This window comes from Schistocerca serialis, unplaced genomic scaffold (genome assembly GCF_023864345.2).
Source record: "Schistocerca serialis cubense isolate TAMUIC-IGC-003099 unplaced genomic scaffold, iqSchSeri2.2 HiC_scaffold_1420, whole genome shotgun sequence".
Taxonomy (NCBI): domain Eukaryota; kingdom Metazoa; phylum Arthropoda; class Insecta; order Orthoptera; family Acrididae; genus Schistocerca; species Schistocerca serialis.
In genome coordinates, this window is record NW_026047648.1 from 7609842 (window position 1) to 7623977 (window position 14136).

The 14136-nt window shown below is 39.1% G+C and overlaps 1 protein-coding gene across 1 annotated transcript in view; it reads right to left on the reverse strand.

Annotated features, from left to right (window-relative positions):
• The window catches only part of LOC126443026 (GDNF-inducible zinc finger protein 1-like), a 115818-nt gene that overhangs the window by 37673 nt on the left and 64009 nt on the right, over nt 1-14136 (reverse strand). Inside the window, exons 6-7 of the mRNA XM_050090873.1 lie at nt 12060-12134; nt 11858-11977 (exon numbers count right to left, since the gene is read on the reverse strand). Of these exons, the coding sequence (XP_049946830.1) occupies nt 11858-11977; nt 12060-12134 (195 nt within the window). The remainder of the gene's footprint in view (nt 1-11857; nt 11978-12059; nt 12135-14136) is intronic.

The following is a 14136-nucleotide window of genomic DNA, read 5'->3' on the forward strand; positions in this document are numbered from 1 at the left end:
TTTTAGACTAGAGACTTTCAACTAACTTCACGTCCTGGACTCGGAGAAGACGCACGTTCATATTTTCATACGGTTTTTAAACCAACTCTTGTGTCTCAATGTACTTAATTATTTCTAAAGCTCGAGACACGAGTGAGACGATGAAGATATTTATACGTCTAAGAAGAGAATTTTGTTCAGCACAGCAGTTCTAGTACATCGTTACTCAACGAGTACGTTGACACTACAGTTCATATACGTGATCAATAGATTACAGAAATAAGCAGATACAACTATTTTCAGTCGCTGAAAAATGTTAGAATGTGGCGACCCGAGTGATAGGACCCGAAGAAAACGGGAATTTTAAGACAGAAACGGGAAAAAGATATTACGAGTTGCCATAGCAACTGGGCCTAACAAGATACGAGAACTGTTTCCAGTAATTGTATCGAGTCCAATAAACCAATGGAAGAAAGTCGCGAGTGCACCACAGTAAAAGACGAGAGAAGGTGATAGCGGCAAAAAACCGGGGAGAATACCTCAACCTTTCGACTGAGTGTGGATAGTAAGCACTCTTCACACACGTACATCGTGCCGACACCGACGCAGTAACCAGCCACCGACGCCGAAAAAAATAATTATTTGGTAAAGTTGAGGGAACTGTTGAATGATAAACTGTTAGTACAGTTATTATACATAGAGGTGAATTTTTTTTTTAATGATCACCAGAGCTAATAGTAAAACAAATACGGATCAAGAACAGCAACTAGCAGAACGAGTCACAGCTATTAAAGTGACTAGGGAAATGCGAGACCTGTCTGAATTAGTGAATTTAATTAAAGCCCAGAGAGCAGATTCCAAAGGAGATAGGCTCAGTACATTCTAGATTAGATGCTAAGTTAGATGGCTGTAGAACAGAGTCAAATGCTGAAAATGCTTCTTTAAGAAAGGAACCAGATGCCAAATTCAAAGCCCATAATGAGTTTTTTAATGCTTTTAGGAAATATTTAGACGATCGCTTTGTGGCCTCAAATAAAACATTAGACAATAAATTCGAGAAAAACCTAGACTTGATGAATTCAATAAATTCTAAATTGAATGCTCAAGGTGAGATGTTAAAGAAAAACCTAGACTTAATAAACACAATGAATTCTAAATTAAAGGCTCAGAATGAAAACTCAGTTATCCAAAAGACAAGTATAGGTTTACGGCCCGTCAAAATACACGCCGAGAACAAAGTATCTAGTAATTGATGCAAAAGCATAGTTACTTTGGAGGTTGAATGCGACGTCAAATTTTAAAGAACCCGATCTTAATGAAAAGTTAGAATCTTGTGAAAATGTATGTAACGTTAAATACAATAATGTAAGACAGGAACTGAATGCTTTGAAAGAGAGTGTAAATCAGCCTGTGCGATTAATGTCAATTGTTCAATTGCAAATTACAGGTGTCAGTACCGACTTGTCAGTTCACGAGTAGATAATGTAGGACACAATTTCAAAGAGAATACATCCAGCTCTGATATTATAAATGTATGTAGTTTGGCAGAACCATTTGAACTAATTCAAGATTGGGAAGTTACCGAGAGTATAATCTCCGGAAACATTTCATCAATTGCTTTTTCTGAACTTAGTGATGCTAGCAAGGTTACGGACGACTTGTGCGAAGAACTCAAACTTGTCCGTGACGGTAGAAAATAGAATAACTTTACTTAATGTTGTGTTTCCTAGTAAAGTGGTAATTGTTTTGTTGTAGGGGGACTTTCACACCAAATTTAACGAGAAGTATTGGTGTGTAAGTAATCGAGTGAGGTTAAGGTTAGATCCGTGGGATCCGGGCGGAGTCACATCTGTCTCCCAGGGACGTTAACATTCTGTCTTAACAGGTGGAGCGACGACCGTCAGATCCCTAGGCATTTTTGGTGTTTCTTCTGTACTATTTTTCCTGCACCGAATTCCCTTCAAATCTTAAAGTATTCTGTAATCTATTCTTGAATTCTTATATTATCCTATTATCCACCTTTAGAGAGACATATAAGTTGATCAGTTTTGTCTTTACTTGGCCGACAGGCAAAGGCTACTGCAAGTGATTGATATCAAGCCCATACTGCACATAGAGAAATACGCACTTATTGTTATTCATTGTGACGGTTCTACATCGTCTAGGTACTTGGGGGGAAAAAAAAAAAAAAAAAAAAAAAAAAAAACTATCATGTTGATAAGGAGCATAACTAATGAGCGTAAGTCAGGGAGGAACTAATTGTGATAATTATTAAGCAATGTCTGTCTAACAAATATTCTGATGATTTGTAGGATAGTGGGACTCTAATAACCTAAGTAAACATACTATATATTGAGTGGTGTATAGAGACATAGAATATATCAAGTATGTATAAGTCAAAAAGTAGGGGAGGACTGCGGGGGCTAAATGAAGTATCGAGAAGTGGAGTTGATGTGTAAAATAGATTTGTAACTTTACCAGAAAACATTTAATTATAGTGTTCATAAAGATGTATACTAGGGAAACGAACCATGAGGCCTACTCATAAAGGTTAAGAGGTGGAGGGGGGGGGGGGGGGGGGGGCACCCAGCATGTATTGGATGAAAAGGGCAGATAGGCAGACCTAAGAAAGGCTGACCTATACTGTGCAGACAGGGGCACCAAGAGACCTGTACCATAGGAAAACAGGAATTAAAAATGGGGCGTACCTACCAAAACGGAAGGAGAAAGGGTAATCATAGGATCAACTCGTATGGGACGTATAGGTACTGTTTCTACAGGGGAAATGGCAGTATCGTGACAAAAGCCACAAAATTTTGTAGAAATTATTCTGGTAAGTTTGAATTCTATACTTCATTAGCATTAATATGTTTTATGAGTGTCAGTAGGAATACTTTTATTTTGCCCAGAGTTCCTCCAGACTACAAAAAGATTATAAATAATCAGATCATTGCGTACTAAAAAAGAAGTGCAAAGAATTAGAATAAAGTACACAAGTGTCCGGAAAACTTGGAGTTTGCAATTAAAAATTGAGACAGAGTCCTAACGAATCCTAAATATTAGAAAAACTTACCAGATCAAATAGGAATATTCGGGGTTGATGTCAAAATAGAGCGAGAGTAGAATATATGAAAGATTAGCCAGAGTTTATTCTAAATGAGTACAAAGATCTTTGTTGGAGTGTATACTGCTAGAATTGTATGTGATATCAATTTACATAATGATTGTATAAAATATCGTGTTCAATTTACGGGGCGGGGGATATGTAGTGGTTCGATGCAACAAGCATAAAATGGAAATGAGGCAGGTGTTAGGTCATGTGATTTACATGACCATTAATGAAAAAAATGATAGGGAACTGGATTTCTTATTCTATTATACAATGCAGAAAAGTTTTTGACATGTATTTAGAGCGTGTGGGACCAGATGTCCGACCACATTTAGATTGCCCAACCTCCCACGTTCCCGCCCAGTAAATTAATGACGAAGGGTCAGTGTGCGAGCCAGCCTGGATGCAGTTTTTAGGTGGTTTTTGGTGAGTACTAGGCCGGTTCCCATGTTCCACTGGAAACATGTACTACACAAACATTTAGAACACTTTCTCACTCTTTTCTATACACAGGCAGACTGAGGGGAGACGTGGGCAGGTGTGGCGAGGGGCAGGTTGACCGATGACTTTCTCTGTTTGGTCTCCTTAAGCACTTACTCAGCATCTGCCTCCATACTGTCAGTACTCTGTCAGTTTTGACAGCAAGACTTAAAAAAAAAATATCACAGGAAGAGCAAGGTTTACCAGCAGCATTTTCTGTAGCAAGTACAATCAGATTTTCTTTCTTGCCACAACATAAGACTAATGACAACAGCTGTACTACCCTACACGACAGCTGTGTATAGCAAGTGGGCACCCTCTTCACCTGATCACTGCAAGGACTTTTAACGAGCACTGGAAAACGTGTAACGAAGCAGGGTTGCCCACTGCTATCCTGTTTTGGTTTCACACTCCTTCAGTAACTTAGTTAAGCAAGGAACTTTTATTTTATTTTATTTTTTTTTTCATTTTCACCACTCACATTCAGACTACAGATTCTGTGGCCTTCAGCCTCATAGTACAGAATTCAGAAATAGTTTAAATAAAACTCCCCTAGTAAAATCTATTATTTCAGTACATTCTAATGTCTATTCTGAAAGTAATGAGCTAATTAGTTTTATTGGAAATGCATCCTATTAAAAGTTATGAACAATGACGTATATTGTGCAATACATATTAAGTAAAATTTGAGTGAGCTAATAGATCAAATTCAGCTTTAAGACTGCATCCCAAAGAAAGCCTAAATTTTACTGATTCCAGCAAAGTGTTTAAATTAACCTAAAGTCTATTAGTTAAATAGATATTAAGACTCGAAACCTGTAGCCTGTATGACTTTCAGTGCCAATTGTGACCGAACTACTGTATAATTCCGAGATGTGTTTTGATACTTTTGCTGCATATATTTTTCTATGTAAAATGACTCCAGTCTCAACTTTGTAAGTGCATTAATCAAGAATTAAGTAAATTTGAATATGTAAAAATTATTGTTCAAGAGGGCTGCCACGGTTATAAGTCGGGAATTCCCACGGCGGATGCATAAGTTAGTTCCGCACATTTAAATTGATACAGCTCACTCGTGTTATTTAAACAATAAAACCCAATAGTTAACTTCAAAACCAGTTAGAAAGGATCATTTTAACCCTGGGAAATTATAACTATAATAAATTAACAGAAATAGTCAAATATTTAAGCGCTCGTCTATATAAGGTCTGCGCTGGTGCAGTTCTAAGTTAGTTCTCGGTCAGATTCTCACGGAGCAAGTGTGGCAAGTTGGTTAATTTTTCGGTAATTCTAATTGTGAACATTGTTAAAGACTGGAAGTTTCTGATCTACCTAATGTGACAATTATTAAGTGTAAGAGGCCCGGTCACACGAATATTGTGTGTGAGAGTGATAACAAATAAATCGGACAGTGGTTGACATAAATGTTCAACAATGAATACGGTCTTGACTTTTGATTTTGGAAAACTTAATCTAGGATCCTGGCTTCTTAATTTCAGTGTGTTTAGGCAAGACGGACGCAGCTACCGGGAAGACAATATTGAATAAGCAAAGCAAGGTAGGTCGAGAACACTGCGCACTATCTACTGGGTGAGGAAATGTTTCAAGACCGGTACATCTGGTTGTGACGTGAACTTAAAGAAGCATCATAAACAAGGACATGTCCCGGCACGTTACAAACAGTCCGACGTATACACAAAGAGAGAGGATTGTTTGGCTCCAGGTCTCCAGCCTTCAGCCCCTGGTTCGATTTCGATACATTGACAAAGTCTCTGATATATGGACTCGTGGTGAGCATGACCCGTAAAAATTTTTGGAATCTACAAGCACATTCTCGCACTTAAATTTCACATCGCCTTATTCTGAATCCCGTGCCAGCCATCTGTCTACACCACAGCTCCTACCCCTGTGACCACCCCCACTGCAAGACTTGCACTACCACCGCCCTACCACCACCTATACCAGCCCCGTAAGTGGCAAAACGTATACTATCAAAGGGAGAGTCAAATGTGAAACAACACGTCATATACCAATTGTTATGTAAATGCAGTTCCACCTTTAACCTTCATCACGACTATCACCAAGCTATCAAAACTACAACAAATGGGCAGGGCATAGGCAGAGGGTGTATATTGGCAACACACAATATCCTGTTGCACAACATGCTCTGTCTATTCCCCCCCCCCCCCCCCCCACATACAATGTACTTTGATTTCTGCTCTTATTAACTCGTGCATATAGTTTTGGCAGTAATGTCTGGTTTGCATATATCCTATCTACCACCTTTAAGCCCTCAGGTTTTCAAATCTCATCCAGTGCTGTTTCCTACAATCAGTCTTTCCTTCTCATCCCATCCAGTAAGTATTCCCTGACCTGGGGTTCTGGACGGCCTTTCTGAACTCTAAAAATTCCCTAAACTCTACCACTCCTTTTCATTTACTCTTCTTCCTTCCTCTTCAACCCATCTGCCAGAAGGAGCCACTGGATACAAGAGCTTTCAAATTTAAGTACCTTAGCACATGTGTTCTACTGCCACTGCTTGGAGAGCAGATTTTTTATTTCTCCAATTACACTATATTTTCAAAATTTGATTATTTTCAATGATATACATATTTTTATGTATCATATCTACTTACGTGTTATGGAGAGTCCAGGATGGAATAACAATACAGGGTGTTCCTCTCAAATTCCCCTGATTTAAAGGACCCAGGAGAGAAAAGCCACAGTAGATGCGAGAATGAAAATGGCACCACATTGTAGAGCATCTCAAAGAATTTATACTCCCACGTCAGAAGTGCCAAGTATCGTCACCACAGTGCAGCACAGTCGCACGAAGTGAAAATGGCAACTCCACAGCAGCGCATGCAAGCAGTAGTGTGGTTTGAAGAAACAAAATTGCTGATTACTGTGCAAAGAAATTATAGTCCTGTGTATGAATGTGATCCACCTGACATGAAAACAGTTAAGGAGTGGTATAGGGAATTTCTGGCAACGGGAAGTGTTCTGAAACATTCTGGCGGGGCACATTATGGAGTTTCAGAAGAGACAGTGGACGACATCATACAAAGATTTCTCAGAAGCCAAAAAAAGTCAATTCGTCAAGTATCTAAGCAATTTGATGTACCTCCATCAACATTGCATCGTGTAGTTCACCAGCATCTTCGTGTGTGCGCTTACGAAGTGCACATTCTGCAACATCTGATGCCGAACGACAAACCACGCCGACAACAATTTGCTGCGGATATGCTGCAGTGTATCGATATGGATGCCAGCTTCCTGGAAAGATGTTTATTCTCAGATGAGGCAACCTTTCATCTGTCAGGAAGGGTTAATAGGCATAATGTTTGGATTTGTGGTTTGCAAAATCTGCACGTTGTCATTGAACATGTTTGTGATAGCCCTAAGTTTAATGTACGGTGCGGGCTAATGCACGACGGGACTATAGGGCAGTTCTTTGCGCAACAAACAGTAAATGGGTCAGTGTATCTGGAAATGTTGGAGGAGTTTGCGTACCCTCAGATACAAGACTTGCAACCCAACATCATTTTTCAACAACATGGAGCTCCACCGTGTTAGTCAACGGCTGTTTGCAAGTTCCCGGATAGGAAATTTTGTAATCGTCGAATCGGACGTGGAGGACCCGTTGCCTGGCCACCACGTTCAGCCGACATTGCGCCGCTCGATTTCTTCATGTGGAGAGTCGTGAAGGATCGCATGTTTGCAACCAAAGTGGGCGATATTCCTACGTTGCGACATATTATCACTAATGCGATTGCAACAATAACAGACGAAATGGTTACAAAGAACTTGGCAACAAATTGAGTATACCAATATTCTTCGTGCTACAAATGATTCACATGCAGAGGTGTATTGATGATAAATGAATAAATCCTATGAGATGCTCTACAATGTGGTGCATTTTTCACTGTCATATCTACTGTGGTTTTTCTCTCCACGGTCTTTGAAATCAGGGAGGTTTGAGTGGGACACCGTATAATATGGAAACGGCAGATTGCTACATACTACGTACGAGAAGGGGTGGCCTTAGTGCCTGTGTGTGTGTGTGTAATGTTCTTGGGTGTATGTGGTTGATTTTCTACTTCTAGAAGAGGACACTGTCCAAAAGCTGACGTATTTCTAGCATTATTTCTCACTGTGCCTGCCTGCAACTCAGTGCACCTTTATGTGGCGAGTAGGAATCTACCCTTTCTATATGACTGTTGTGTGTTATTTACATTTTTGTACACAAACAGAGTGAATTTCATAATGGAGGGAAGTGGCAGGTTGCAGTAGTTACGCAGAGGCGAACTGGAGATCACAAAAACAACAAGATAGCTCCTCGGTATTTTAGAATTTTTAATATTTCACGGCCACTGTCATTTTAAGCACAGAATTCGTGCACAATGTTGATGTCAATTTTCATTTAGTGTGATCCAATACGGCTTCAATTGCACATAGTAGTAATAATAATAATAATAACAATAATAAGAATAGGCCTCCGGTATGTTCTGCCAGTCATAAAAGGCGACGAAAAGAACAAACCACTAATAGGGCTAACCCCCCTTTTAGTGTGATTAGTTGGTTCAGGACAGAACTAAAGAAGCCTCGGACAAGCGCCGTCATGGTCGGGGACGACGCTTGAACCCTATGCCCGCCCACAATGGTAACGACACTGCTAGCCAACTGGAAAATGAATTAAATCCAAATAGAGGTGTTTTGCAGGATATGCTTCCTGCAACCACCCTAGAAGGAAAACAAAGACAGGATGAGATGGTCAGATGAAGTTAATCGACACCTCATGTTCTGTTATTACCAAGCAACAAACCTAGGAACCAACACAACTGGACACAGATCACAAGTATACACAACATTTGTTACCAGATACCCAGAATTAAAATTTTTAACAGAACAACGACTAGCTGATCAGATCCGTGTAATAATAAAAAATAACAGGATACCCCAGTCAGAATTAGAAAACATCAAACAACAAGTACAACAAATACTGGAACAAAATAATGTGCAATCAGAAGAAGAAGAAAATACAGTAATGGACTCAAACATCCCAGAGCAAACAAACAAAGAACAACATGCACCAATTAAACAATCAGAGGAAAACGAAATCTTAAGACAGCCACCAGAACAAGCACAAATAGAACATGAAGTGACACACATGTTAGATATAGAAGAAAAATTTCAGCTAACATATATAGAATACAAAGACACAAATACAGACATTAGACCATTCTTGCATAGACCACCAAATAACCCACAAGTCGAAACAACAATAAAAACTATCAACACAATCATACACAACAAAATAAATGAAAACACAACTATGGAAGAGTTACAACTACTGGTTTATATAGGAGCACTCACTACACTAAATATACACACTAGGCAGAGATCAGAACCAACCAACACACAGACGAAACCCACAAAACCAGCATGGCAACACAGGCTACAGATCAAAATAGAAAAACTGAGAAAAGACATCGGACAGCTAACACAATTTATAAGAAATGAAATCTCGGAAAAAAAACGAAAAAGGTTAGGTAAAATCTCACAACAAGAAGCGACAGAGCAATTAGACGAAAAGAAGCAGAAATTACAAGCATTAGCCAAACGACTCAGAAGATACAAAAAAAGTGAAAATAGAAGGAAACAAAACCAAACATTCAACACAAACTAAAAGAAATTTTACCAGACAATAGGTAACACACACATTAAAATAAACAATCCACCAAACATAACAGACATGGAACACTTCTGGAGCAACATATGGTCAAACCCGGTACAACATAACAGGCATGCATGATGGATACAAGCAGAAACAGACACATACAAGATGATACCACAAATGCCTGAAGTGATAATTTTGCAACATGAAGTCACCCAAGCAATTAATTCTACTCACAATTGGAAAGCCCCTGGAAATGATAAAATAGCAAATTTCTGGTTAAAGAAGTTCACCTCAACACATTCACATCTAACTAAATTATTTAACAGTTAGGTTGCAGACCCATACACGTTCCCTGATACACTTACACACGGAATAACATATCTGAAACCTAAAGATCAAGCAGACACAGCAAACCCAGCTAAATATTGCCCCATAACATGCCTACCAACAATATACAAAATATTAACTTCAGTCATTAAACAGAAATTAATGACACGTACAACACAGAACAAAATTATAAATGAAGAACAAAAAGACTGTTGCAAAGGAGCACGAGGATGTAAAGAGCAACTGATAATAGATGCAGAGGTGACATATCAAGCTAAAACTAAACAAAGGTCGCTACACTACGCATACATTGATTACCAAAAAGCTTTTGATAGTGTACCCCACTCATGGTTACTACAAATATTGGAAGTATACAAAGTAGATCCTAAATTGATACAGTTCCTAAACATAGTAATGAAAAATTGGAAAACCACACTTAATATCCAAACAAATTCAAATAATATCACATCACAGCCAATACAGATTAAGCGTGGAATATACCAAGGAGACTCATTAAGTCCTTTCTGGTTCTGCCTTGCTCTGAACCCACTATCCAACATGCTAAATAATACAAATTATGGATACAATATTACTGGAACATACCCACACAAAATCACACATTTGCTATACATGGATGATCTAAAACTACTGGCAGCAACAAATCAACAACTCAACCAATTACTAAAGATAACAGAAGGATTCAGCAATGATATAAATATGGCTTTTGGAACAGACAAATGTAAGAAAAATAGCATAGTCAAGGGAAAACACACTAAACAAGAAGATTACATATTGGATAACCACAGCGACTACATAGAAGCGATGGAAAAAACAGATACCTATAAATATCTAGGATACAGACAAAAAATAGGAATAGATAATACAAATATTACAGAAGAACTAAAAGAAAAATATAGACAAAGACTAACAAAAATACTGAAAACAGAATTGACAGCAAGAAACAAGACAAAAGCTATAAATACTTATGCTATACCAATATTGACCTGCTCATTTGGAGTAGTGAAATGGAGTAACACAGACCTAGAAGCACTCAATACACTTACACGATCACAATGCCACAAATATAGAATACATCCCATACATTCAGCAACAGAAAGATTCACATTAAGCAGAAAGGAAGCAGGAAGGGGATTTATCGACATAAAAAACCTACATTATGGACAGGTAGACAATTTAAGAAAATTCTTTCTAGAACAAGCAGAAACTAGCAAAATACACAAGGTAATCACTCATATAAATACATCGGCTACACCACTGCAATTTCATAACCACTTCTACAACCCTTTAGATCACATAACATCAACAGACATGAAGAAAGTAAATTGGAAAATGAAAACACTACATGGCAAGCACCCGTATCATCTAACACAGCCACACATCGATCAAGACGCATCCAACACATGGCTAAGTAAAGGCAATATATACAGTGAGACAGAAGGATTCATGATTGCAATACAGGATCAAACAATAAACACCAGGTATTACAGCAAGCATATTATTAAAGATCCCAATACCACAACGGATAAATGCAGACTTTGTAAACAACAAATAGAAACAGTAGATCACATCACAAGCGGATGTACAATACTAGCAAATACAGAATACCCCAGAAGACATGACAATGTCGCAAAAATAATACATCAACAGCTTGCCTTACAACATAAACTTTTAAAACAACACGTTCCCACATACAAGTACACACCACAAAATGTACTGGAGAATGATGAATACAAATTATACTGGAACAGAACCATTATAACAGATAAAACAACACCACATAACAAACCTGACATCATACTCACCAATAAAAATAAGAAATTAACACAACTAATTCAAATATCCATGCCCAATACAACAAATATACAGAAGAAAACAGGAGAAAGAATTGAAAAATACATCCAACTGGCTGAGTAAGTCAAGGACATGTGGCATCAGGATAAAGTTGACATCATACCAATTATACTTTCAACTACAGGAGTCATACCACACAATATCCACCAGTACATCAATGCAATACAGCTACACCCAAACTGATATATACAACTACAGAAATCCGTAATTATTGATACATGTTCAATTACCCGAAAGTTCCTAAATGCAATATAACACATGCCGTACAGTTAAAAGGAAGTGACGCTTGATCAAGGTCCGCGTCACTCCATTTTTAACCGGACTTAACGTCTGAGAAAGTGAAGGAAATAATAATAGCAACAATAGCAGCAAGAAAATACTTGGAAACACAAGGTTCCCCACTAGCCTACCTCTGATATGCACAGCTTACACGGCCCTCTTTTGACGTGAACCACATCTTTCTCTGCAGCTGCTTTCTCAAACACGTGTAACTTAACCCCATCTGTCTCTGGAGCTGTTTTTTCACACACCTGTAACAGAATCCGTGAAATTCTGTATTAAACCGAGGGGAGACTAAACACCCAGGTAACTCTCGACAGCGCGAAGACCGACCTGAGCTTCATCCCAGCCACATTTCTTCACATTGTCTTCAATCCATTCCCTCTTCAAACCTTCCAAATGAAATATCTGCAACACAAGCCATTTATTATTTAGGTATTTATGCATTTACGAGGGTTGTTTTCTTTTAAGTAAGGGCCTTTTTTTTTTAAAAAAAAAAAAGATACAAATACTTTTGTAAAAAAACTTTTATTTTCTGATTCTACACACTTTTACCTATTTTTCTACATAGTTGCCTTGTTTATTTAACCACTTGTCATACCGTACAACTAAGTTTTTAATTCCCTCTTGAAAGAATTGGGCCGCCTGCTCCGACAGCCAAGAGTTCACGGCCGCTTTCACTTCATCGTCGTCATTGAAGCGCTGGCTGCCAAGATGGTGTTTCAGGTACCGGAAAAGGTGAAAATCGCAATAAGCAAGGTCGGGGCTGTGTGGTGCACGGTCCAAAACTTCGCAGCCAAAAGAATCGATCAAATCCCGAGTCTTTTGAGAGGTGTGAGGCCTAGCGTTATCGTGCAGCAGCAAAACTCCTTTTGTCAGCGTGCCGCGCCTTTTGTTTTGAATTGCTCTGCGGAGCTTCTTTAGAGTTGCACAGTAGGCAACTGAGTTGATTGTCGTTCCTCGTGGCATAAAGTCCACTAGCAAAACACCGCGCACAGCTGCCGTAATCTTGCGCTTTGACAGCGTCTGTTTGGCTTTGACCTTGACGGGTGAGGGCGTGTGTCGCCATTCCGTCGACAGTCGCTTGCTTTCGGGAGTGATATGGGATACCCGTGTTTCATCTCCAGTGACAATTTGACTCGACATGTCATCCCTTCCTTCCTCGTAACGAATCAAAAAGTCCAATGAAGTGGCAAATCTCTTCCCTTTGTGGTCCTCTGTGAGGAGTCTGGGTATCCACCGAGAACACAGTTTCTTAAAGTTTAGGTTTTCAGACACAACTTTGTACAAAAACGATCTCGAAACTTGTGGAAATTCCAAAGAAAGAGTGGAAATTGTCAATCTTTTGTCACGAATCTTTGTTTCGACTGCAGCCACCAAATCATCTGTGATCACAGCGGGCCGGCCCGAGCGTTCTTCGTCACGGACGTTTTGACGGCCATTTTTAAACTCTCTAACCCATTGACGCACTTTACCTTCACTCAATGCATTCCAGCCATAAACTTCTGTTAACTGACGACGAATTTCTGCAGCTGATAGGCTTCTCGCGGTCAAAAAACGTATCACTGACCGACGCGGCGGGCGATTCAATAATCGTAAACATTATAAAGTAGCACAGCGATGCGTACACGTCAGCTACGGAGCTGCAACTTGCATCAGTGCGAATGGGAAGGATGCCGGCAAGTGGCGCAGTGGCTTGTTGCAGCATCCGCGCGAACTACGGGACTATACGCGCCCACGGCCCTTACTTGAAAAACAACCCTCATACTTTACATAGCACAATTTGCATCTTCAAACCATCTCTTACATCTAACCAATATCTTTATTGAGTCAACATTACAACATGTATAATACATGGACAGTATACAGTGATGATAATAATAACAATAATGTCCAAAGCACATGAAAGGGAATCTATATTTGAGAAGGGAGTGAGTCACGGTTGTACCCCATCTTCAGTGTTACCTGTACATGAGCAAGGTGTGGAAGAGAGAGAGAGAACCAAGGAGAAATCTGGAAGAGGGCCAATTTTCAGCAAGAAGAAATAAACAGCTTAAGGTTTACTGGCACTGTAATTCTGCCTACAATGGCAAAAGAGTTAAATAGTTGGAAGAGCAGTCGAACGCAATGGACAGTATCTCGAAAAGCGATTAAATGTAAAAGTAAGACGAGGGTAGTGGAATGCAGTCGAATTTAATAAGTCGATGCTGAGATTACAGATGAGTAACTTTCCTACTTGGGCAGGAAAGTAACTGATAACGTCTACAGTAGAGAGGATATACGAAGTGTAATGCAGTCTGACACTGAGGAGATATGCATTCGAGTAGAAGAGGAATTTATTAATGTCTAATATAAATTTAAAAATTAGGAACTCTTTGTCTGAATTCCAGCCTTCTACAGCAGTGAAACC